Source organism: Paroedura picta, chromosome 5 (assembly GCF_049243985.1).
Source record: "Paroedura picta isolate Pp20150507F chromosome 5, Ppicta_v3.0, whole genome shotgun sequence".
NCBI classification, from domain to species: domain Eukaryota; kingdom Metazoa; phylum Chordata; class Lepidosauria; order Squamata; family Gekkonidae; genus Paroedura; species Paroedura picta.
The window spans coordinates 102,239,741-102,266,754 of NC_135373.1; the positions used below are offsets into that span (position 1 = coordinate 102,239,741).

Below are 27,014 nucleotides of genomic sequence, written 5' to 3' on the forward strand. Positions count from 1 at the left end.
GCCTTCAGACAATACCCCACAAGCCTTATATGGAAAAAAGACAAAGCATAGTGCTCTGTCTCCAGGGCTGCTCTCGTACCTGCTAAAGGTAACATGTGTCCTAGCTTTTGCTCACTATGAATTAATAACTTTGCTGGCCCCCTTCTTCATCTCTCCCTCCACAGTCTTGATTCTGCTCACTAACTGAGTTGGGACATAACACACTTTGAGTCCAATGGCACCTTTAAGACCAACAAAGATTGATTCAAAGTGTGAGCTTTCGAGTGCATGCACTCTTCCTCAGACAAAAGGGAACAAGGATCATAAGAGTGTAGATATAAGTAAATTAGGAGCAAATTAGTAAACTGTGTCATAATATCCCAATTATGCAGCGTGATCATTCTTTGCTAAAAATGCTAATCAGTTCTTTGGGTTCAGCTGTAGTTCGCCAAAACACTGGAGAAATAAAAATGTCAAGGTTAGTAATTAATGGCAAACACTTTCCCAATTGTGAAAATAAATAATTAAAAGAGACTAGTTGCTTGTTAGTTGCTAGTGAGGACATGAATGGGGTGTGTGAGGACAGTTTGGTATCTGGCATCTGCACAAGCACATCAAGGAAAGGTAGCCGTGTTGGTCTGAAGTACCAACTTGCACTCGAAAGCTCACGCCTTAAATAAATCTTTGTTGGGCTTAAAGGTGCTACTGGACTTTGTTCTTCATATGTTGCACAAAATGGCAGAGCTTAGGAATCCTATCCACCCCTTTTTTCATTGGAGGGTTTAAAGGGTGAACTGGATACTTTACTTGTCACAGATATTATAGTTGTAGTTCCTGAACTGGCGAGGGGGTTGGACTAGATGACTCTGGTGGTCCCTTCTAACTCTGATATTAAAAGCAGAGCAATATTCATATGGTGGTGTCTCAACTCCTGAGATTTTTAGATGAGAGCGATTTTCTAGACCTTTTACAATACGGCTTTTGACCTGGTCATGGTGCAGGAACTACTTGATCATTCCGACGTATGATCTACCCCAGCCTATTGACACAGGGAAAACAGCCTTCTTGGACCTCCGGGACCTCTGAACAGCTTTCAAGACCATGATATCCTTTGTCAAGGATGGCTCTTGATGGAGTAGGGTTGAAATGTGCCCATCCTTCCTAGAGAGCAGGTTTCAGATAGCAGTGTGGGAGGATTTCTGTCCTGCCTCTTGCCCTTTGGCTCATAGAATTCTTCATGTTTCTATCTTGTCCCCCATGCTGTTTAATGTCTGCTGGGAGAGATGATCTGGAGATCTGGAATAAGTTGTCACTAATATCTCTCTCTCCATCTAATGCCAGGAGGGAAGAGAAGTACTAAGCCAGTGTCAGGAAGCAGTGAAGGGCGAAGGGTGAGCAAACTGAAAATGAACTGAAGTTTAATCCAAATCAAAAGGAAGAGATATGTGTTGGGTATCCCAGAAATAGGTGTTCAGTTTGTTTCTGACCCGATTGTCCTTCCCCTGAGTTGGAGTTAAGGAGTGCTACTACAGAGTGCTGCTAGGCTGGTGTGGTATCTGTGGGCATTCTTGAAGAAGGCAGACGTGGCCAATATGCCTGGGTAGCATCCAGAATGGTCTATTATTACATACTCTACAGATAGTTTGAAAACTTAAACTGTTTCCAAATGTGGCTGTCAGATGTTCTCTGGAGTTTGTCACAATAAGCAGGTAACACTGATTTCCCATCTATTACTTTACAGCTTACCTTCAGCTTTAAAGCCTTGACCCAGGCCAGGGCCTTTTCAGTCCTGGCCCTGACCTAGTGGAATGAGCTCCCAGGAGAGTTTAGGGCCCTGTGGGAGCTTTCTCAGTTCTGTTGGGCCTGTGAGATGGAGCTCTTCTGCCGGGTCTTAGGTTGAGGCCAGGACAGTTAAGATCTACGCTCCCCCCCCCCCCCCAGGCATGCATTTCTTTATTGACCTGTGAATTCTGGCTAGCCACTTTATAGAAAGTCAGCAGAGCTTGGAGTGGAAAGCAAGAACTGGAAGTGAATTCCAAAGTAGCTGGAATGAACCATGAAGACAGCCGCTGGGGAGCAGCAAAAGAACTACAACTGGATTGCTGTCCCCTTGGGAATAAGGTCTCATTGTGCAGCTTCCAGGGAATCCAAAAACCCAGCAAAGCACAAACAGCCCAAAGAGCTGCTGGTTGGGAGCCAGGCTGGCAAGCAAACTGCTGGCACAGCCACCTTTCCCATCTATCCAGAGGATTCATTTCCAGATGTTCTGACCCTCCCTCCTGTTATCACCATACCTGGAACCCACCAGGGATTTCTACTGCAGTACTTGTGGGAGGGGGAAGGTGCTTTGTTCTCTTGCCAGGGGAAGGTCCAGGACATGCACTAAATAAATAAGGGACAAAACAGAATCCTGAGTGCATCATCATCACTCCTGGAAAGGAACAACCATGCACTGCCATCATTAGAAGAAAATCTCCGTTCCTTCTCAGAGGTCTGCACGTGCCTTGACTTGAAGATACATTTTCTCTCTTTCTCTCTGCCTGTTGGAATTAATTCAAGTGCCCTGTTGCTTTGGCAGGAGGGGAGAGAAGGTAGATGAACTGGCTGTGTAGTTCTGGCTGCAGATTTCCTTGTGGACAGAGCCCCCTTCAGGAGGAAAGGTAAGAAATTAGAGCTGGGAGGGATTGCAGATCAGATAAGGCAGCCAGAAATGCCAGGATGCTGACTATGCCAAAGCAGAAAGAGCAAGCGGTGAGAGGAACGGGATCAAAAAGGAGAGGAAGAACTGCCAAGGTATCGAGCCTTAGGTGTAATCCTGCTCTCTCCAGTTCTCACAGTTACTCGTTTTGTGCCCTTCATATAACAAACATGATGAGCAGGAATGGGACCTGGGAAGCAGGCAGGGCTTCTACAGGGGAGGAAGCAAGAATCACCAGATGCAGTCTGCTTAAGTCAGGCTTTATTTCATGCATCTTGCCGATTAACCAAAGTTTGCTACATGACAACATCAGGACTTCTGAATTCATCCTAGATACGCCACCATCTACCATCTTAAAAAAAACAAGAGCCTTTACTTAGGCGATCCATACTCTGCGGCAAGAAAAATTAATCATGCCAACTGAGGAGAGTTGCAACACTTCATACTTTTGGGTAACAGATTCAGGTTTCATTGAACAGCTAGACTGGAGTCCAGCAGCAGCTTAGAGACCACAAGGGGGTATGGGCTTTGAGGAGTCAGAGCTCCCGCTGCTCTCTCCTAGCTGACAAAGGGAGCTTTGACTCTTGGAAGTGTACACTCCAAAATCTTGTGGGTCTCTAAGGTCCTGGTGGACCCCGGTCTAGTTGTGCTGCTGCAGACCAACATGGCTGGCCTCTGAAACGATATTCTGGCTTGCTCATCGTCAGACAGAGAAAGGGCCCCTCGAGACTCTTGCAGACCTGCCCCGAATCCCAGAAATCTTACACAGCAGCCCTCCACAGTGCTAATGTTCTGGCTTCTGAGATTGTGTCAGTTGGTGATACAAGCATATTGTTTCAGCCACGAGGACTCGAAATTTCTTCTGTTTTTAAAAAGGCATCATTTCCCAGGAAATGCACAGCACAATCCTAAACCCAGGAGACTGGAACCCTGAATTCCTTCTTACACTCTTTGTTCTGTTTTCTCATCCAAATTTTCGTGGAATGGGGGCATACACTCCCAGCTACAGAGCTTTCAGTTGGCGTCTCTCATCCATCTTCACAATAATTCTTTGTGTTTGGACTGTAAAACCCCAGATTCGCAGGTATGGCACTGAAGCTCCCAAATGTACACGAGGACGCCCAGAGAGTCAGTGGAAGAGCCAGCATTTGAAACGGAGGCCTCGGTCTCAGGTTCTTATCCCCCAGGTTTCCAGGTGCTGACAAGCTAATTTAAAACCAGATAGGTGGTAAATATGACCGACACAATAATGTGGCTTGTGTTCATTATGAAATGGAATGAGAACCGCAGCAATACCGCACGCCTACTGCTTCTGTTTGGTGTTGATAAAACAAAACCAGTCTGGAAGTGTCAAAGGCTGCAAGATGTTTTCCCCCACATTTTAATTTTTTTTTCACATTGGCATTTGTCCATTCTTTTGGCTTTGAGCGTGTGTGTTGATGCATTAGACGTTTTTGCATCCATTTGCTTTTGATTTTTCAAAACATTTTTTTTTGCCATCCGCTGCCAGCTTATTTCTCCTCCACCCCCCAATTTATCATTTACATAGCATTTCTGCTTCACAAAGAGCTTTACAGAGTAGTTATCATGTTTGCTCCCAGTGAAGCAGGATGTTTTTTAATGCTCATTTCACAGATGAGAAACTGAAGCCGGCCGGTAGGGAACAAGTTTTCTGCGGACTCGTCACCAGCAGTAGCGGAAGTGAAGCTAGGCAATGCAAAGCTTCCATGGTCAAAGCTCTGTTTGGGACTGTCCTCTAAGTGTATTGCTAATCTTTATCCTAACCACCTTCTGCTCCAGCACTGATGTGGCAGCCAGCTCAGAGAATGTAAGAACCACCCACTCCTTGAACTGTCCTTTTTTGAGCCAGGATGTCCTGAGAATCCCCAGTTCAGCATTAAGATTACCTTCGCTGGCAGTAGAAGAATTATGGGCCAAGCCCTATGAGCCAGAACTGCTTCCCCTTGCCAAACCCCACCACAGGGCACTGTGTCCCTTCAGCTGGCCAGATGACCACTGTCTTTTGAAGCAGAATTTATCCATTCCTTCATTCCTACATGCTAGGGAACACTCAGATCTAAATCATTTTTAGGAGATCCCAGAGCAGCAGGCTGGAGAGGATCCCATCTAAGCTGGTTTCTCCTGCCTCGTTAGGGTGTTTAATGGCCACCCATTGATGGACACACCAATCTTCTTGTTCTTTAAATCATGGCAGCTGCATTTCTTTCCTGGGCTTCTTCTGAACTTCTAATATAGACCCAGATCCATGATCAAAGGATCACAAGCATCTAACCCTGTTTGATATGACACATTAAAACGTCAGGGGAAGTTAAGAAGCTGGTTAAAGTTTGTTCTGTACAGATGCAAGAGAGCCACAATTGCTGAAAATGTGTCCAGTTTCTGGCCTTAAGAAGGGAAAGATTTGGTCCAGCTCTCCATCCTATCAGGATTATTCCTGTTTCAGGCAGGAAGTTGGGGTGTTTCTGGAAGGACTCCAAGGACATCATTTTCTTGAAGTTAAATATTAGGAAAACATGATGGTAGGGGAAGGGATCATTTTTTGCTGGCAATCTTTTTCTTACGAGCTGCAACTAGGTCATAGAAGGGATCTCGAGTGATGCTGGTCCTGGAATAAGAAGAAAAAGAAGAATTCAGTGTGTTGTCCTTGCTTGGCCTGCAGGAGTACCTTTGCACTTTCCTTAGATGCAGACTAACAAGGATATCATGCCTGCCAGGTAATCAGCACAGACATCTGAGGGAGAAGGAAGTCAGAACGAAGGGTCATGCTGTTGCTGACGGGATCGTAAGGCCAAGCCCTTTCCTGAACCACAAAGGTCCCCATGTGAAAACTGGATTGCATGTTTCTTTGTTTTTACCCAACTCCCTATAATATATTTCTGACATTAATCTCATGAATGCAAGTGGGTGAAATATATATTACCAGAATTCGTGATGTGCTGGTAATATGATCTATTTCTGACAATTTCCATCGCTTGAAAATTCCAACACTCACGATCCCACAATTGTCACAATTCAAACGTATACACACACTCAGAGGAGAATGACGTCACCACACTGGCCTTGACCCCCAGTTTCTGTGCATCCAACCAGATGCCTCAACACATAAGACTGAAGCCCCTAAGCCCTTTTCATTCATCACAATTTTAATCACCCAAACCAGGAGTAAAGAGAGACTATACTACCTAAAATTTCTCCTCATATCTGAGGTCGCCATTTTGTATGAACAGGGGAGCAAGAGTATTTCCCAGCTTTCACACTAATTATGACCACTAATCTACATTTCCCGATCACCCATACCAAACCTGAAAAATACACATGTTGCCCTATTCACACAGGCTGATGACAGTGAACAGCAGGTGGCTTAGAATCATAGAATCATAGAGTTGGAAGGGGCCATACAGGCCATCTAGTCCAACCCCCTGCTCAACGCAGGATCAGCCCTAAAAGGTATACAGTCTATCTTGACAAATGTGGTTTGGGCACCAAAATTTTAATAACTGAATGAGTTGTGTACCTGCAATCAGGACCTTTCATGCTGCAGCTTCCTCAATCATGTGCAATATGTATATACATTACTGTGGGTGTTGGGCTCATTGTATGTTGTGGATGTTGGTGAGCTGACTAGTAGATACAACCCTTCTCCCTGATCCATGTGCTACTATGTGCTTCTGAACTCTTAACTGTTGCCCCTGCTCAATGCAATAAACCCCACAGTCAATAAAAACGGCTGTTATTGTAATAAGATCTATCATTACATTAGGAATCTAAAAAAAATCAGAATGCTCAGCTAAAAGCTTGTCAGAATCGGTGCCATTTTAGCTACAGATAAAAGCAGGGAATGTATGGACTTCCAGTGGGAAGGTATTTCGGAGAAAGGAAAGCTGCAGCAGGAAAGGGTCTCTGGCTCTCTTCTTCTTGGCAGGACAATAAGAGAGGAACAGGGCTTTTAAAATGAAAGAAATATGTTGATAACTGACCTTAGACAATAAGCAGGTAGTTGTGGTTGGAACCATTTAGAGGAAGGAGAAGAGATGTTTTTTATACCCCACTTTTCGCTACCCAAGAGTTCCAAAGCAGCTTACAAATATATTTCCCTTCTCCCCACAACACAAACCCTATGAAGCAGGGAGGGATGAGAGTGCTATAGGAAAACAGGTTTGCATGAACAGATCTAGGAGAACTGTGACCAGCCCAAAATGGCTGCATGTGGAGAAGTGGGGAATCAAACTTGGTTCTCCAGAGTAGAGTCTGCGGCTCGTTAACCACTCCACCACCCTGGCTCTCAAAGCTTGTAACCCTAGAAGTTATTTCTACAGGGATCACTATTGCTAGATCCAACTTTAAGGAAGGGACACAGCTTGAAACCCAGCTTAAGTTGCAGGAAACTGCTGTGCACCACAGGGGAGATTTGCTTCTCCATCCATAAGTGTGGATTTAGCTGTGTGCCACAAGATGCTACTCTTTCAAGGGGAATGCTACCCCGTGCAGAGTAATTGGCCTCCCAGTTCCCTGATCAGCTCTCAAACCAACCAGTAGAATCTCAATCTTCTCCAGAAGGAGCTTCACTCTGTTGGCACTTATGCAGCCCATTACCACATCCTGGGAATAAGCCCTACTGAATACCATGAGATTTAGTTCTACTTAGGACTTCACCCTAAAATGAGGGAACAGCCAGAAGACAGCAGTCTGAAGCCCGCAGCTGGTGCATGTGGAGTTGCATTTTACCATACAATTGAGCCTTTGCCCCCTTGTTGACCCATGATAAGATAATCAGTTGGGGTGTGCATGTATGTGGACAGCAGCTATTAGATTCACATTAGACTCTTGAGGGAGAACTCCCATGTCCTTTATTTCTGAGCATTTCTTGTTGGAGGAACGCATGTCCTTCTTTAGTTGTCTGGTCCCATAACATCATTACACCCCTATCTCTGCCAAGTAAGCCCCTTCCCTTTCTCTCCTCACCTTATTGCTTCAATCCATAGGTCACGCTCCTCCGGCAAGGCCGCTGAGATCTTGTAAGACTGGTGCTTGCCTTCAACCACCTTTCCATCCCCGTCAGTTTTGCAGGCTTTGATCTTCTGTCCCTTGCAGCTTGCATTAAAAAGCTCAAAACAGTTCTAAGGGGAGAGAATGAAAGAGGAGCAGGGCATGAATTCCACCACCCAACGCGTGTGCATATGTATGTCCATCTGTTGTGCTGTAATTAAAGATGCAGAGGCAATTACCCGTTGTGTCTTCCCATATCCACAAGTCCTGAATCCCATATGATCCAAGGCCAGGGATACTGAACCAGGGGACTTGGAAATTATGCATTTTCCTGACAGTGACTGACTGTCTGGCCTTGGCAAAAAATCACGTCTCATAACATACTGCAACTGTGCATTGAGGCTGAGGTTTCAAGGGTGCCTGGCTTTCAACAACGACCCGGTTAGATGGGTGGAGAGATGAAAACTTGCTTCTGGGCTCAAATCTAGGTCTACTTGGAAACAAGTCCCATTCAGTGTGAGACATGAGCTTTTCAGTTTAGAAGAAGAAGAAGAAGAAGAGTTGGTTCTTATATGCCGCTTTTCCCTACCCGAAGGTGGCTCAAAGCGGCTTACAGTCTCCCTCCCTTTCCTCTCCCCACAACAGACACCCTGTGAGGTGGGTGAGGCTGAGAGAGCCCTGATATCACTGCTCGGTCAGAATAGCTTTATCAGTGCCGTGGTGAGCCCAAGGTCCCCCAGCTGGTTGCATGTGGGGGAGTGCAGAATTGAACCCGGCATGCCAGATTAGAAGTCTGCACTCCTAACCACTACACCAAACTGGCTCTCCAGAAGAAAAAGCAACTGAGGGATAACGTTATGGAGGTCTGTCGTGGTATGTGTGATGTAGAGAAAAGAGAAGATATATCTCCCTTTCCTGTAATACTGAGATTTGGGGTTGCCTTAAGAAATTACTTTGTGACAGAAACGCCTTTCTCAAGTTTGTTACCCTTGAGAAACCCCTGAATCATTCTTCAAACTTCAAGGAACCCCAGAAGTGGCGCAATTGTACAGGATATGGTTGGGAAGCATTGCTGTGTACATGCCTGCCTGGGGCTCCTCCCCTTCCCACCCCCTCCAGGCTCATCATTGGTCATTTTTTGGGGGGTGGGGTCAACATGACCACATATGGTCATATCACCCAGTAAATGTTTAACAAATTTTTAAAAATTAAAATAATTAACTCCCACCCATTCAGAAAATCCTCCCCGGGTCACCAAGAAACCCCAGGGTTTCACAGAACAAAGTCTCTGATAGATTAAGGACCAAAAAAAAGGTGGTACTACTTCAAAGAGGAGAGAGTTGACTGGTGGGACTCACTACCAGTAACTGTGGTGATAGACAAAGCCCTACATTGATTTAAAAGGCAGCTTTATGGAGGGGCTAGTCTATAATTCAATATTAGCTATAACCACTCAGTGGGCTCTCTAGGTTCAGAGGCAGAATGACATAAATTGCTTGAAGCCCTTGGAAGGGAAGGATTAAAATGTCCTGAATTAAAATAAAACAAATAGCTTTTCCAATGCACAGTGGCATGCTAGCCCAGAACCCTTTTGTGATCAGAGCTGGCTGGCCAGCTGAAGAAGGGCCTTACTATTCCTTATCCTTAGCAAGGATCACCCAGCCTGCTGCCTTGTCAACATATATGCCAGAAAGTTGGGTGGCTGGAGGTCTGCTTTGCAAGATAATCTTCATTGTCCGCATTTTCTCCTTTCTTCCAATAGTGTCCAGAAAGATCTGGCACCTAATATGATTTGAAATCCTCGTAGAGGAACTGTGCCCCTTTCTGTCAAGACTACTTTTAGTTAAGCTATCAAGCGGTCTACGGGATCGATTGCACTCCACTCTGAGAAAAGCCGCTGGTAGGACTCTTTTGTTCTTATCTTGAACCAGCGTTAAGCTAGTTGCTTTCAAATGAGACAATCTCAATTGATATAACTGCTAAAGAGAGTGGGGCTCCCTCAAGATCAGCGCAGACGGCAGCACAGCAATAACCTAGGGCTTTTTCTCACACTGCTTTTTAAAGTCAGATATATTCTGATGGCAATACTTGTGCCAGGAGATCCTTACACGTAAACATAACTGGAAAATGGCAGGTGCCTCTTTCAGTTTCCAAAATGTGCTTTAGAAATCCCTGGAGTTTCTCAGAGAGAGAGCAAGATATAGTCTCACATTATCTATTGCCGGGTTCTCATAACATGGTTAACATTGGAAACAGGCAATGCCTGGGGTACAAGGAAGAGAAGAAGGCCCTGCAGACAATTGGAAAGGAGAGGGAGTTTAGCACCTTCTCTCCTCTCCAGTGTCAATCCTCATCTGGCTCCAGATTGCTCCTCTCAGGGCAATTTCCTCCTCCTCCTTGGAAGCCACACACTGAGTCTTGCACTCTCTCTCTCAGCTAGTGCTCTAGTTAGGCTCCTGTCTCACTTCTTCACTATCAAGTATATTAGTTCCTAAATAAACCTGTCTCTACACTTTAATCAGGTTGTGCACTTTGCTGTGTTACTTACTCTGCCAATAGTTAAGACATGCAGAAATTCAGATTTGTTAAGGGAGCTCCCTCAAGGACAGAGCAACGCAGGACTGAACTAAATGCAACTGCATCCTTGTGTCCACCCCAGGGATGCTGCCTCTGTTTTGAAGCCTGATAGTGGTGCTTTAAAAATGGACTGACTAGACCCAAAGCAGCATGGGACAGGGTCTTGTCCTCCCTCCCCTCAGCCTTTTAAAGTGTTGAGCCACGAGGATGCTGTCACATCCAGTTTGGCCCACAATGCACTGGGTGAGCAGACATAGGATGAACAAGGTGGGGGTAGCCTAGCAGGTGTCTTCCTTAAGTGAAAAAATAATAAGATTCCAATCTAGGCCTTTGCATTATGGAGACATAACAAAAACCAAGGCACAACAAAATTTGAGTCCAATATATACACACGAAAGCTCACACCTTGAATAAATATTAAAGGTGCCATTGGACTCAAATTTTGTTGTGCTACTTCAGACCAACACAGCTATCTGCTTGAAAAAACCAAGGCAGCCTTCTACCTAATGACTCAGCAAGAAGTAAACCTGTTTCTGCCTTTCTGTGTTCGGTCCACTGAGTGCCACTGCACAGGGATGAATGAGAAGCCACTTTGAGGGTGCTTTAATTTAAAATTACATGTAGTGTTATTAACATAAATAAATGACTGAAGTCACATACTAGACAGCCACTTGGATTTTGCATTATGTTCTTTCACACCAACTCACAAACTCCTTTCTGGGCCTAGTCTTGTAATGTTTCTGATTAAGGGCCTGGGGAGGGGTGGAGAGGGAGGGAAAACCAGATCAGCATCATCATCCGGGTTGGAGTCTTAAACTCCTCATCCTCACAATCTGCGCTCTCAATCCAAATCCTCACAATGTGCCTGGGAATTGAGTTTTCAGGACAGAATGCCCAGAGCATGTGAAGGACACACGGTCACATGGCAAGCCCTGAACTGGGGTGGGTGGGTTGCATGGCCATGAATGAAGCAAGGAAGTTCTAGTCACCAAATCAGCAATAGTGACTTACTGGTTTCTTCGGGTCATCTACTTTCCGAACAGAAAGATTTTCCAAGGGAATAATCCCTAGAGGCTCCTTATCCTAGAAAACAAAGCAAATCATGGATGAGTGCCTCCTTTAATTTGAACACAGTGCCAGGTCTTGGTACCCTCTTAAGAGACCCTTGGTACTCCCCATCACCCCACCCGCTCAGCAACAGCAACTGAGACTGCCAGAGAACAGCAGCTACAGGGGAGAGACCTGCCACAGTCTCACAGTGGAAGGGACCACAAGGCAGCATATTACAAAGAGTGATGCCCTGGTCGGACCTCTGTTCAGGCCATGGGCAAGAAAGATGATCCCCCACTTCCACAACCTGTAATCTATTCTCTGCCACCCCCCTGCTGAGTACAGTATGGCTTTGGGAAACATAGATGAGGGACCCTGCCAAAACAGGAGTAATAAAAATAGGTAGGGGGCAGGGGCACATGACAAGGGATGGAGCTCTGAACCCCAAGAAAGAAAGGAACAAAAAGAAACATTTTCCTGTTCAGAGCTCCAGAGTCCTTCCGTGATTCATGGGCTCCCAGTGGCTGAACACAGCTCAGATCACCTGGATGGACCTCTAAAGCAGGGGTAGTCAACCTGTGGTCCTCCAGATGTCCATGGACTACAATTCCCATGAGTCCCTGCCAGCAAACGCTGTAGTCCATGGACATCTGGAGGACTACAGGTTGACTACCCCTGCTCTAAAGTGTCCACAGGCCTCGGGTAGCTTCCACATCAGTTTCCAGTGCCAGCTGAGCCGTGAGGAGAGCCTGGTTTGATGATACTCTGGAAAAAGATCTCTTTAGCCAGGTTTATTTCAATGGGGCCCTTACCGTGGTGAATTCAAAATAGTACAAGCAGTTGTCAGTCAAGATGAACCAACGCCGTTTCCAAGTCTTCACTCTGCCCCCTACAGGAGAAGAATCGAAGCATGTTGGGTAATGAATGCACACAGCGCGCTTTCCCCTCGCTGTTCACTCCCCACACCACAGGGCTTGTCAAACTGGACCCTCGCGTATTCCCCAGGGCAACATGACTGACTGGTGTATGTGTAGGTAGATCTCTATATCTCCCTATACACCTGACCCAAATCCCTGACTAAAGGGAGGAAAGCATTCTGAATCACGAAGAAAGGGTCTCCATGTTATTTGATCTCTCGGTCCTACATGCCTCTGCTCTGCCCAATTTCTGATCACATTCTTCTTCACGGATTTTCTCTAGCAACACACGCTGTGAGTGTGTCTCTCTTTCCCCACCCCAGAATACAGACAGGGAACACGGGGGGCAGCTGAGAGCAGAGTAAGGCGTCTCTCTCCTTCATCCGAGCCGGAGCATCTTGTGCATTCAGAAAAGGGACTCTCTGGGGAATGCGCAGCTGAACTGAACGCTAGGGGTCACTGTCACCCCACCACAGCAGAAGGCTGGCTGCTGCTGCAGTCTTCCGCTAATTAGGGGGCTTGTCTCAGGAGAGGGTTTACTCAGCATGAGGGCAGCAGGATGAGTTTCGGCACAAAGCAAGCATTACCTAGCTTCAGGAGCCAACCTTCCCGGCTGGGGTTGAAGAAAGTGTGGGTGAGATCGTTCCCATCGTCCTCCGGGATGGAAAAGGGCTCGTTCTTGATGCTGTCAAACAAAATCTGCCGCAGAGGGAAAAGAAGGGGAGAAAGTGGAGATAATCCCTGAAGGGTGCCAATGTATGAAGGCTACCACATCAGTGTTCCCATCACTCCTGCCTACCTGCAATCCCCTAATAATAATCACACAGGCCCAAAATGGGAATTACTTATGTCCTGTGCAGACATCCTCTGCCAGGCCATACGGGGACGCAAACCAGTCACATCTGCTTAACTCTACAGTACAGATGGGTGGTCATGTATACAGCAGCAATGGGTCTCCATTTCTCTCCATTTTCTCTATCCATTTCCTAGCACTGGCTATCCCCGCACACTGCTGTGTTTTTAAAAGTTTTTAAAATTATCAACCGAATAGTGTTAGAATTTTATAACAATCTGCGTACCACATTTCCCAGATCTTCAGTTTTGAAAAAGCTATTCTAGCCCCTTTCATTGTGGAGATATAAGGGGAAAGGCATAATCTCTCTGACATGAAAGAGGATAGAGATTTTTAAAAAACACATAAAAGCTGGAGATCCAGATAATCTGATGCACAGCTTGTTGGAACATTACAATGTTCAATTGCTGATTTTTTTAAAAATCCAAATACCTGCTGCAGGTCAGGGCAGACCATGGCAGCCTTTGTGGCAATCTTTCACAAAACATCACAGAAAAGCACATTTTAGAAAGATCAGAAAAAAGCCAAGGAAAGAGGAAAGCCTTGGAGGTTCAGAAAAGTGCCACAATGTTGTGGGAAAGTAAGGGAGAGAAATCCCATTTCACAACAGCATTGAATCTGGGGCAAATAACCCACGTGGGACAGGTGATAGATGGAAACAAGCAACTTAAAACCTCCCTGCTTGGTGGCTGGAGTCTAAAGGAACATGCACAGTAATGAAGAAGAATTGGTTCTTATATGCTGCTCTTCTCTACCTGAAGGAGTCTCAAAGTGGCTTACAGTCGCCTTCCCTTTCCTCTCCCCACAACAGACACCCTGTGAGGTGTCTACTCATTTGAATCTATCCCTGTGAGGAGGGTGAGGCTGAGAGAGCCCCAATATTCCTGCTCGGTCAGAACAGCTTTCTCAGTGCTGTGGTGAGCCCAAAGTCACCCAGCAGGCTGCATGTGGGGGAGTGCAGAATCGAACTTGGCGTGCCAGTTTAGAAGTCTGCACTCCTAACCACTACACCAAACTGAGCCCACCTAAAACTAGCTTTAATCTATACACATACACGCTTCTTCATGTAAAAAGTCTGTCAATTAGGGAATGTTTTTGGTACCAAGAAGTGCTCAGGCAAGCCTGATCCCATCAGATCTTAGAAGCTAAGCAGGGTTGGCCTTGGAAGGGTGACCTCCAAAGAACAGCAGGACCATGACGCAGGGGGGCAGGCAATGGGAAGCCACCTCCAAATGTCCCTTGCCTGGCAGCCAGACAATCTTAGAATCCCCTGGCTGTATTACACAGAGGCCATGCAATAAATAAATAAATACTGGGGAACATTTAAAAATCATATACTTAAACAGCACTTTGTCACCCACTGTCCTCATTAGGGCTCTACCAATATTATGCTGCCTGCATTGGTTCAGTTCTTTCTTCGTTACAGCAAAGAGACTGAAATGCATAGGCATGGTTTGGGGAAACAGCACCATCCAGAGCAGTGGTTGGGTGGCTTCCTGTGATCACGAGGGGACCAGACTTCAACGTCTTCCCTGCGGCCCCGGTCCGTCTTTCCCACCTGCCCTTCCTGCCATTAATCCATTTTGTCTTTCTGTATGCATTCCGTTGCCCACAACAACACTAAACTTAACTCCTGGAATTCATATACATTGTGGGCTGGATCCAAACTAGATTTTCTGCTAATGAGAGTGGTAATTTCTACCAGTGCCATCTTCCTGCTGCAGACGCCTGATTTCCTCCTTGTGCTGGTCCAGAAGGTGGACACAGTGGGAAGAGGGGAGGCAGTAGAGATACCCACTCTGGGTTTGGAAATGCCTAGAGACTCTGAACAGAGCCTGGGGAGGGTGGAGTTGGGGACGGGATGTGATGCCCTTCAAAGTTGCCATTTTCTCCAAGGGAACTAATGCTATAGAATGAATCTCAATTATAATTCCAGTTTATCTCCAGGCCCCACCTGGATGTTGGCAACCGTAGGAGGCAGGGCCATTCTGTTCCACTGGTAAAACCCAAAGTGCTTTGTGCAAGCAAAAAAAAAAAAAAAAAATTAGCCTGGATTCAACCCTATGATTTTTGGTTTTAGAAAATGAGAACTTTATGATCAACTCTGCAAGAAAATACAGCTGGAATGTATGCACTTCTGACTCACTCACGAGGGGGAAATTTTGATTTGCTTGTCCAGGAAAGTAGAACTGGGGCTACTGGAATTTTGATGTCACGTATTTGTAAGTCTCCTGCAACTTCCTCTAAACTGCCAGCAGGAAGTGGCCCCTGCAGAAGATCCAGCCTTTATACAGGCTGTACGGCTAATACCAATGGTGCCATTTGGGTTGCCAACTTCCAGGTGGTGGCTGGAGATATCTCACAATTATAACTGATCTCCAGGTGACAGAGATGAGTTCACTTGGAGAAAACTGCCAATTTGGAAGGTGGACTCCATAACAATATACCCTACTGAAGTCATTCCCCTCCCCAAACCTAGCCTTCCTCAGGCTCTACCCACAAGATCTATGAGTATCTCTTAACCCAGAGCTGGCAAGCCTAGGTGCCATCCTAAGGGAAATTGCACACTGCTAGGTCTATTGAGGGCACAGCTCTGCTTTGGGTGGGACCATAAAGCAGAGTTCCAACTGCATTGAGAGTCCAGTAGAAATCACAGCTTTATATAGCTGCTGCTGAATTTGAGTGGCATTGCAGAATTTCTGCGGTCAATGCCTTGGGCTGTGCAGTTCTCAATAAGGAGTGCTGACCCTGTGAAACTCTCTGGAATCTAAGCAGCCCTGCTTTACGAAAATCGAAACTTTGTTCAGGAAGTGGTTCTCTGATGTACACTGTACGTTGACTGGGATCATGCAAATCCAGGGCAGATATTATATGGGGATACAATGAACATGTCGATGGGGGATGGGATGTTGCCCCCTAGCCCTGCTCAGCACCACTAATTAAAAAGTCTTCATGTATGCAAAATGTATGTGCATAAACTCTCATAGGGGAACCTGCTGTCTTCAGACTTCCTAGCCCTTTTCCGTCTCTATATTTTGTGTGCCATGTGTCATCCCCTTGGTCCATGCAGTCACCATTCTGTGTGAATGAGATAACTTATTTTCCAGCTTTGTGGCGTGTGAGCGGAAAGCTGAGTTTCTTGCATGTGCACATTCACGTGTACCAAAGTTCAAAAATGTATGTGTTTCCCTATGTATACAAAACGGCAACTACATATATTGGGAAGATCCCTTGCAGTATGTGTGGTAGGAGCATCAAAACTGGGGCAGTGCATAGTGAAGCTGCAGAGTACATACATTGCCTTGTTCACACCACTTGGTCGTTGTGCATACTGAGATGATTATGTGTAACATGAGATCGGAACACGAGAGACACAGTGCCTGAAAAGGCCTAATATATGAAAGACAGACACCACTTTTTGGTGTCTAACAGTTTAACAGTTGAACAGAGATCCCAAAAGCGTTCACCAATTTGTTGGAAAGAATAGAGCGCATAACCTGCAGGCAAAAAAATTATAGAGCCAGTAAATGCCATTCCATTAAAGCATGATGCAAATCTGTAAAGGATCCTGCCATTCCAGATACATATGGAAATCAACATGTATACTCAGATAAACTATTCTCTCAACATTCTCCTCTTGCAGGCAACTTGGACCTGTTCAAGGCTACAGAGAAGAAAAGGGACTCATAAATAATTTACATCTGGGACGGGCGGTGGCCACAGCCACCCTCTCTACAGCTCCTTCCACTGCTGAGCCCAGAAGCTAGAGAAGGAAAACCCTCCTGGTTGCCCTGGCAACAGACAGTCAGTGATGGTGGCCCAGCTCTTGCAAGAGTCCAAATGTCATGAGAGTTTGGGAAAGCATGAAAGAAAGCCCAATCCCTCTCGTTTGGACCTCAAGCAAGCCAGGACAGGGAGAGGCCTGATGCTTTCTTACCCTCAGGAGTGGTTCCTGTAGATCTGCTCCATCGTTGATGCCTCTGTTCATGGACACAAACCTCTCAAAGGGGGGCTTGTCTTTGACGTTGGGGTTATGCAGGCTGGTGTTCAGCATTATGATGGAGAAGGAGAGGATGTAGCAGGTGTCTGTCAAAATGACACAGGAGAGAGGAGTGGGTGGACAAGTCCTTTTAGGAGCTGTCAGTTGAGGTGACATCTCTGGCAAGAAAGCCTGCAGAAGGGTCTTCTGAACTTGCTTCCTTATCACAGAAGACCTGTAGTGGTTCCTACCAGGATTGTACCAAACTTTATAGGCAACAGGATGAAACAAACATACTAATAGAAATTCCCCTTTCCCAGAGGGAGTCGGGAGGGAGAAAGAACTTGAGTTGTTAGCCCCATGCAGCTTGGCCATGTGCCTCCTTCCCTGCCTGGCATGGGAACTGACAGAGCTATGCACCTCATCCTGCTCAGATGAGGAGGGAGGGCTGCTGGTCTGTGACAGCCACAACCCACCAGCATGAGGACCATGGTTTGCTTGGGGTCTCAGTGACCCTGATGGTGGGGTCCCTCTACAACACTGGCCCACTAGACTTAGGGGCCTATCCATTTCTCCCTGCAATGGTCTCAGGGGTCTGCTATTTGGCCCACTACCAAAAACTATATCTACAGTCACGCAATTTCCCAAGAGGCCAAATAGCAAAGGATTGTTTCAGGTCAGAAAGGATGTGTGTGGGACACTTGTGCATGCCACAATTGCAATCCTGACTTGGGAGCTGAGAAGAACCCGCAAGTCAAGACTGCTGCAGAAGTGGGGGTCTAAGACCCAGCCTGTGCCCACTGCAGTGTGCAGAGACTGTTCAGCCACACATCATGAGATATCTCAGTAAAGCAGTCGGTCAATTTCCCGGACTGCTTTGTTCACAAAGAAAAAGCCAACAGAGAAGATGTTTGCTGTAGCACAACTATCAATTCAACTCAAACATACTTACGACTGCATTTCCAGTTTTCATACCAGATACTTGTGCATTTGTGTCAAATGAATGAACTCAAAGGTCACACGTGAACATCCATGGAGCTGCCTTCTACTGAATCAGACCCTGGGTCTATCAAGGTCAGCATTGTCTACTCAGACTGGCACATATAAATGTGAAGTCATTCTTTGAAGAAGAAGAGACATGGCTTAAGAAGAGAGCGAGGAGGAGAAGGAGGAAAGTGCTGTCAAGTCACCCCTGACTTATCGTGACTCTGTAGGGTTTTCAAGGGAAGAGACATTCCGAGGTGGCCTGCCTCCGCATAACAACTCTGGTGGACTCCCATCCAAGTACTAACTAGGGCATGCCCTGCTTAGCTTCCAAGATCCAAAGAGATCAGGCTAGCCTGGGCCACCCATGTCAGGGTGCATAACTATAGGAGATAAATAAGAGTTGGTTTTCAATAGGGAAGTAAAAATGTGGGCAAAAGAGGGAGTTCACAGGAATGTGATGCCACAGAGTCTACTCTTCAAAGTTGCCATCTCCTACAGGAAAACTAATATCTGTAATTAGGAGATGTTCAGCCCAGAGCGTGAGCAGTTTAACACAGAGAACTGGGGAAGTTATCAGGAGGAGTTGGTAGTTAGGTGAAGACTTCCATTTGGCCCAGGGAAACTACAGTTACAATGTATACCCCTATATTTTATGTAAATTGCCCTGAGCCTTAATAAATAAGATAGTGAGAGAAAGAATTCCCTATCCACTCTGAGGTGTGAAGTGATCCATAGTCAGAAGTATTTAGAAACTGCCTTTTAAATCCTGAAGAGTCAGAAAACTTCAATAAGAGCACTGGTAGGTTTAGTGAAGGAATTTGGGCACTGAACAGATTATCCCTGCCTTTGGTAATGCAAAAGAGTAAAATACACACAAGAAAGTATACTAGAGTGTTTAGGAAAGATTGAAACAAAAGCTTCTAATCTTAAAGATTCTAAATCACTGTGAAAAGCTTAAGAAACTCAGTTGCTTAAAACATAAGAACTGTAGTCTGTCAATACTGATTTGCCACAGAATTCTTGATTGAGTTACCTCAGATCTTTAACCCCTGATTTCACCTGACCTTTCCCTTCTGTTGAATGAAATATATTGATATTTTTGAACTTTGAAAAGCCACTTAAGTGCCATTTAGTAGTTAAAATTAAAATTCCCTCAAGTTATTGGGATGAGCCAACAGCAAAATATCATAAGGTGACAGAGCCATTGTTCTTCACAAAAGAAGAAAATAGATAAATAAGGCTGCTCAGAAAGGGAGACAAAAACAGAGGGAAAACCTGTCCTCTGAGGGAGGGGATTGAGCAAGGTTGTCATAGCATTGTTCTCCTACAGATCCCCTCACAATTACCTGTTGATTGGAAAACCCCTGGGTTGCACTGACAGTACCAGTTGGCAAAAGCTTCCATCATGCGATCAATTTTCTGTGCCTCTCCGGGCAACCGGAAGCTCCACAGGAACTGCCTATGAATGAAACAATGCTATCAGATGAGTCCTTCCTACCTAAGAGGAAAGCCTTCCTCCTCCACGCTAAGTAGAAAAAAGGTATCTTTCTTGGAAAGAGATTATTATTTTCTACCTTCATTCAAGAAACTGCACTTACAAAGGCAGAGCCGATTTATCCATGTAGCACGTGCTATGTGCCACACACTTCCAGGGGCCCCACACAATGCCTTCCTCCCCCTCCCCCATGTAGCTTCTCTCCTCTCCCTTTTCTCTCTTTAAGGACGCTCAGAATGACACCCCTTTCCACTTTGGGGGGCTTCTCCGCCCCCAGTCTGACTACTCTCACTGCAATTGTATTCTGCTAGGACCCCGCAAATTCTTGAACTGGCTCTGACGCTACGGGCCCTGCAAATCCTTGAACCACTCCTGTACAAAGGGCAATTTTACACACAGCTAGACATCTAGCTGTGAATATCATTTTGTGAAACTTCACAATTTCACCACATATGGATTGTTTGAAGCAGTGGATCCGCATATATAAAATTCACTAGGCGTATTCATCCTGGGCCACAACTGTGTGTCTAAATTATATGTGAGTCATGTCTTGTTTTTGCAATGAAAACAATTATGCAACTTTATAAAAATAAAGATTATTATCATCTTAAATTGCAACCCTAAACTGAGTTATATCCTTCTAAATCCATTGAAGGTTTAGAAAGGCAACTCTGCTTAGGATGGCACTATTAGGATGTTACTGAATTGTATTTTGGTTTTTAATGGTTGCTCCTGGGTAATGTATTGGACAGAGAGACAACTAAAAAATATTGCAATTCATAAATAAACAAACAGATCTGAATATCAGCTTTCCAAAGGTTGGTGAAAGTCTTCTGTACTTCTCTACTGAGAGACAGTGTGGCATAGTAGCAGTGTGCTGGATCTGGGAGAGTCGGGTTCGAATCTCTACTTGGCCACAGAAATTCCCTTGGTGGATGAGACAGCCAGTATAGTGTTGTGGTTAGAGTTTGAAAGAGGATCTGAGAGAACCAAATTTGAATCCCTACTCTAACATGATAGTTTACTGAGTGACTTTAGGTGTCAGTCACACACTCTTGTCCTAACCTACCTCACAAGGTTGTTGTGAAGCTAATATGGAGTAGACGAGAATGATGTACACCCCTTTGGGTCCCCATTGCCAATGAGTCAGTGGGATTTGTGTGGGAGGCTCAGAATTCACTCACAGAAAGACCTAGCCACATTAAACCAATGCGCGAATCCACACCAAGGTACCCTGCTCAGCAACACTGAGATGTCGCCTCTCTAAACAGTTGGCACTTGCTGAACCTAAGCTTCATTTAGCACAGGCTACTGCCGTTGTTGCCCTTCCAGGATTTTGCTCACCTGAGCGCTTGCACTAGGTTGAGGTTGGCAAATTGGTGGCACTCGACAAAGGCCTGAAGAACCTGGAGGTTCAATGGATCCCTGGCAGAAAGAAGGGCAGAGTGAGGCAAGAGAAGACAAGGGGGAACTGTACAAGAGGGTTTTTCTATACAGGAAAAAGGATTCTACTATAACTAAATGGCTGAAAAGGATACTTGGATAAAAGCAGCCTTTCTCAACTTTTTTTACCATTGAGAAACCCCTGAAACATTCTGCAGACTTTGAGAAACCCCAGAAGTGGCACCATCGTGCAGAATATGGTACACACCCACTCAGGGCCCCTCCCCTTCCCACCCCCTCCAGGTACATCACTGGCCACTTGGGAAGAGAGGGCAGATTGACATGACCATATAAGATCATATCACCCAGTAAATATTTAACACATTAAAAAAAATGAATTCCCACCCATTTGGGAAACCCTTCCAGGGCCATGAAGAAACCTCAGGGCTTCACAAAACCTTGGTTGGGAAAGCCTGGATTAGAGACCGGGGTCTATAGTTCTAGGTAACTTTTGCATCATTTAACACAACGTATTAATAGTTATGCCTGCTTCTGCTTTGAGGTTACTGGCTGGTCCTACAATCCAAATCCTATTGCACAGCTTATTGGATGTGCCCTCTTGTTGATTGTACTGACTTAGACTCTGTGTAACCTGCCTTGAAACCAAATGGGAAAAGAGGACTTGAAATAAAGCAGATAGTAAATAACAACCCCCCCCCCACACACACACACACACACTCCCTGGGCCTGCAAACCATCAGCATATCAATGGAGAAATGAAAAGAGCCCATTCACCTCTGTCCCAGGTAATCTCCAATGGCTGTCTTGTTGAGACCTTCTCCTTTGTAAAGGAATCTGGCAATTTCCTGCACATCCGAGGACAGCACTTTCTGCTCCATCAGATAATGGAGCCCCTGCTTGGCAGAAAACAAACCATTTATGACAGAGGGCTCTTGATATTCCAGCAGCTTTTCGGTAAGGTTTAGGGGAGCAAAGCTCAGCAGGCTATTCAGAAGTAAGCTACATTTTATGCAGTTAGGGCTTACTCCCAGACAAGTACGCTTCTGTGAGCCAATCCTATGGGCCAGAGCTGATCAGGTAGCGAGCTGATGATGGAATCGTCCCCCTGCCCAAAGGGGGATGTTGATTTCATGTGCACAGAATGGTTTCCCCATTAACCCAGAAGGGAAGTAGCTGCTGTGCAATTAGGGTGATGTTTTAGAGGTCCCAGAAAATAAAAGTAGAGTTTTGCATTAGGAATACCATTTGGGCCTGCCTGCTGAAAATCCTGATAGCTCCTCCACTGATAGAGATTTTAGGGGGAAACACAATAAAAAATGCAGTCAAAGCTTACCCACCTAGGGCTACCAATGGCCTGGAGAGAGAAAAGGCACACCCTATCCCTATGAAGAAGGCTTGGATGTTATTTAAAGAGCAGCCAGGTCCCATTGATGTGGGGAGGTAGGGTTGTCAGAACCAGGTTAGAAAACTTCTTGAGATTTGGGGGTGGAATAGGACTTCAGTGGGGTCTAATGCTATAGAGTTCATCCTCCAAAGTGGCCATTTTCCCCAGGGGAACTGATATCTGTAGTCAGGAGATGCTCTGTAATTCCAAGGATGCCCAAGTCCCACCTGGAGGCTGGCATACCTAATTATTTATCTAGTGATATTTCCTCCCTGCCCTAAAGAAAAGCTTCAGCTGCCCATTCCCCCTTGCTCCCTCTCTTAAAGAAACAGTGCACTTCTCTGTATGCCTGTTGGCAACTCTATGCAGTGCTGATACACTGCACAGATGTTGCACCTCTCCTCTTCCTCCTGTCTCTGTAGGAACAGCTGTTTTATGTAGCTCTCACAAGGCTCAAATTCTCTTTCGCTTGATGAGACCTGTCAGTTGAATGCCCCAGAGACTGGCTGCCAAACAGCTGTAGTGGGTGTCTCCAGAAGGAATCAATACGTGGAGCTAGACAGAGCTCATCACTGGCGAGATTTCCTCCATTTTGACACTTCTGGTACTCACAGTTGTGTCCAGAAGGCCAGCCTTCTGACACTGCCACAAAACCTACCTGATCTTAGGAAATTCTAGATTTCTTTGGTGAGAATACTGTGTAAGGCAGCCCCCCCCTTTTGGGGGGGGATTGGAGAATCTTTCCCCCAAAATTCCTAAAATATTAGTTGGGATTTAAAAAACAAACAAACAGGATTCTGTCAATTTTCCTCCATTTAATTTAGGACTGGCCTAACTTACAAGATAGGTATGAGCTAGAAATTTTGTCCGTTTGGGGTTAGCTAGCAAAGGCTTCTGAAAACAGCTGTGGTGAAAATGATTCAGAGTGTAACTTGTGGTTTTTCTTCTAAAATAGGTGCCAATGATCCTGTGAAGGAGGGAGGGGCAGACCTAGAAGATCTCATTTTGCCTTTTTAAATACATATTTTACTGTTAAGTTCAGATCAGACACTCTGGGGAGCCAGAGTTGGATTTGGCCTTACGGCTAGGAAAGGGGTGCTACTCTGTTCCTCATGAGAGATAATTCTCAAGATAAGGTCCACACCAGCACCCCTTGTTCTGTTCCTTACTTAAGAAGGTACTCAGTCAGACCTTAAACCCTAACAGGTCTGGTATTGGCGTGTTTAGAGGAATGCCTTCATCCCTGACATTTCCTATCAACTAAGTTCTGAAGCAGAGGCTATGCTCTGTGCACTCCCACTTTCAAAAGGAGTGACAAGGACTTTTCTATGGTGGTGCCTCAATTAATAAAACACAGTTTGAGGGGCCTGGCTGCAAAATAGCCAAATTAGGTTGAAATTAATTCAAAAGAATTTTCACCTAAACATTCAGAAGAAGTTCCTGACAGTTAAAGTGGTTCCTCAGTGTAACAGACTTCCTCGGGATGTGTTTTCCTTCTTTGGAGGTTTTTAAGCAGAGGCTAGATAGTCATATGACAGAAATGCTGATTTTATGAACTTGGGTGGATTGTAAGTGGGTGGGCAGGAAGGGATGTGCCAGTTTTGTCTCTTGCGGACCTTCCTTGCATACCCAGGGAATTGCTGATCACCACTGTGGGGTGGTAGGTGAATTCCTTCCAGGCCAGGTGGGATTCTGGAGATTTTTTGGGTGGGGAGGAATCACTTGGGCATGAAATTGGGGTCACTATGGGTGGGCAGGTGGTTGTGAGTTCCTGCATTGTGCAGGGGGTTGGACTAGATGACCCTGGAGGTACCTTCCAACCCTATGATTCTATGATATTCTATGATTCTATGAGTAATTTTCCCTGACAGGTGATAAGATAATAATTTAGCCTGGCATTTCTGTGGAATTTTTTAAATAAATGATTTTACTGTTTGGGTCTAAAAAAGGATTTTTTTTTGTTTTGCTGACTTATTCCTGTTTGACAATCTGCACAGCAGTTTTGCTGCTGCTTATGGTGACTCTGCTCTGGTGAGGTTCTTTTGTTGTTTGTATGGCTGGAGTTTTGGATGGCCTTTTATCCTTGCTTCCTTGTGTGTGAGCTGCCCCAGGAATCAATTTGGAAATAAGTAGCCACCATATGGTTTCAATGGTTCATTTCTCATGGCCATTATTGGCAGTTTCCGTACAGCCATTCCTGTGCACTCCACCGCATGCTGTGTTTCTTTGAAGCAGGGAACTTTAATCGGATGAACTATCTGATAATATGAGATGCTATCAGGTTCAGAGATACCTCATGCAGGGCAGTGTGGACTTTCCTCTTAAAAGCAAACAACATTCCCTACACACACACACCTATATAGGCTAGAGCAGGGGTAGTCAAACTGCAGCCCTCCAGATGTCCATGGACTACAATTCCCTTGAGCAAATGCTGGCAGGGGCTCATGGGAATTGTAGTCCATGGACATCTGGAGGGCCGCAGTTTGACTACCCCTTGATTCTGTGTCTTTTGAGAACCGAAACCATGATAACTAACGGCAACCTTCTGCACTCGTGCAGTGCAAAGTACAACGAGATCTGATCTTACCTTAGTGGGGTCCATGTTAAATTTCTTCCTTCCTGTGGACAGAATTTTATCCCTCTGGATTAGTTTGCTGCAAATACAAGGATGGAGATTTGCATATAGAACAGATCAGTGAAGAACATTTTTCTGGCTTTGTCTCTTGAGTGTTTCAGCGTTTTAAAAAGAAATCCACATCTTCCCCTTCTGTTTCCCGCAGAATTGTTTCACATAACCATGACATCACTATTTCATTACACAAATTTGGTAGAACTGATGGATGGTGTATTACAGATAAACATATTCATTGCTCACTGCTTTTAGATGGAACCAGAATGTACAGCCAAAGTTTATGTCATGTGTGCAGGGATCCAATTAATGGAGAAATGATTACCTATCCCCTTCTTATTGTAGCCTCTCCACACCCGGTTTCCCCCTCCTAAAGATACTTTTCATCCCCCAAAAGGATAGCCCAAGCTAGCCAGATCTCACCAGATCTTGGAAGGAAAGCAGGGTTGGCTCTGACTACTATTTGGATGAGGAGGCAGGCAACAGAAAACCACCTCTGAAGTCCCTTGCCTTGACAACCCTATGGGGTTGTCTCACCATCAGTCAATTGTGACTTGATGGCAAAAAAAAAGAAGAGAGTCAACTGGACCACCATTACATGTATTTGCTTATGTCGACCAAGTTAATAATTGAGGAACTAAACAGGGAGTTCCCTTATCCATCACTCTTAATCCCTGAACTACATCATCTCTCTGAAAACTGCTCAGAGAAAGAGCAGTTACAAAAATGAGAACCTAGGAGGTGACAACTCAGCCCCTTCAAGGGAGGAGTCAGAATCAGGCCAACTACCTCAGGTTATTCGTAGACTAGCTTTTCAAGAGGTAAAAAGTACAACTTGAGTCTATTAAGAATACCGGAATGCACAGCTGTAATTCAAAGCACTGCCCCTTTTTCTTTGCATTTTCACTCAAGAAATGGGTCTCTGGCATGCAGCTGGCCTTGCTTGGGGACCTAAGATCCCAGCTGGACTTTAGTAGATGATCTGCTTTGTCCAGGAACTCTCCTGGGCCCTGGAGTTCTGGGATCTGACAATCTGCTGGCAACTGGCTCTCTCTAAGTTCAGAGTAGCTGCTTATTGCTGCTGCTGCTGCTCCAGACTGCTGCAGTGGCTTTTCTCTAATGAAAGGCAGTTCCTTTTTGACCTTGCCCAGCACCCTATGGGCTCTCAGCCCAGCTGAAACAGGAAAGACTGTCTTCTTCTGGGAAGTGTTCTAAAAAGGACCGAAAGTCTGGGCTCTGCGAAAGGCCATCGATCCCATCTGTATCCAGAGACAAGGGCAACCTTGCCATAGATCTTCCCTGCTCTGCTAGTTCTCGTCATAGGGGGATGGTTCCTCACCTGGACTGTGACTGCTGGAAATGATCTATCTCAGCAAACACTTCAGCAATCTCATCTTTTAGCTTCTGAAAGAGAGGGAGAGTGAGGGGAAGAACATCATGAGTCCATTCCGATCATAAGAACATAAGAGCCCAGCTGGATCAGAGCAGTGGTCCATTTATTCCAGCACCCTTTCTCTCACAATGGCCAACCATTCATGGCAGAAGCCCATGTGTGAAATGGATGGCTGTTCTTTTCAGCAATTATAGCAATTCTTTAGAAGAAGAAGAGTTGGTTCTTATATACCGCCTTTCTCTACCAGGAATCTCACAGTGATTTGCAATCGCCTTGCCTTTCCTCTCCCCAAAACAGACACCCTGTGAGGTGGGTGAGGCTGACAGAGCACTGATATCACTGCTCAGTTAGAACAGCTTTATCAGTGCCATGGCGAGCCCAAGGTCACCCTGCCGGTTGCATGTAGGACAGTAGGGAATCAAACCCGGCTCACCAGATTTGAAGTCGGCACTGCTAACAAGCTGGCTTTAATAAGCAAATGAGAGTTGGGCTCAGTTCAGTCAGGCCTGATAAGAAGGGTATTCCATAACATTTTTTAAAAAATCAGGAGATGATAGAATGATCAAAGCACTTTGAAAACAACAATACTGCATCAGAAGCTGCCGTGTTTGAGTCGGACTCCAGGTCTATCAAAGTTTTGTCTGCTCTGAATGGCAGTGCTC

At 45.4% G+C, this 27,014-nt stretch overlaps 1 protein-coding gene across 3 annotated transcripts in view; it reads right to left on the reverse strand.

Moving 5' to 3' along the window:
- Positions 1 to 2,921: 2,921 nt before the first annotated feature.
- Positions 2,922 to 27,014, reverse strand: part of CYTH4 (cytohesin 4) — a 34,769-nt gene continuing 10,676 nt past the window's right edge. Inside the window, exons 3-13 of one of the 3 annotated variants that reach the window (XM_077339593.1) lie at positions 26,299 to 26,360; positions 24,918 to 24,984; positions 21,721 to 21,839; positions 20,887 to 20,967; positions 19,394 to 19,506; positions 17,019 to 17,167; positions 12,816 to 12,927; positions 12,124 to 12,200; positions 11,273 to 11,344; positions 7,661 to 7,815; positions 2,922 to 5,303 (exon numbers count right to left, since the gene is read on the reverse strand). In XM_077339593.1, the coding sequence (XP_077195708.1) occupies positions 5,231 to 5,303; positions 7,661 to 7,815; positions 11,273 to 11,344; positions 12,124 to 12,200; positions 12,816 to 12,927; positions 17,019 to 17,167; positions 19,394 to 19,506; positions 20,887 to 20,967; positions 21,721 to 21,839; positions 24,918 to 24,984; positions 26,299 to 26,360 (1,080 nt within the window). In that variant the 3' untranslated portion in view covers positions 2,922 to 5,230. Of the gene's footprint in view, positions 5,304 to 7,660; positions 7,816 to 11,272; positions 11,345 to 12,123; positions 12,201 to 12,815; positions 12,928 to 17,018; positions 17,168 to 19,393; positions 19,507 to 20,886; positions 20,968 to 21,720; positions 21,840 to 24,917; positions 24,985 to 26,298; positions 26,364 to 27,014 lie in introns of all 3 variants that reach the window. The other 2 variants (XM_077339592.1, XM_077339594.1) reach the window with 2 other exon arrangements.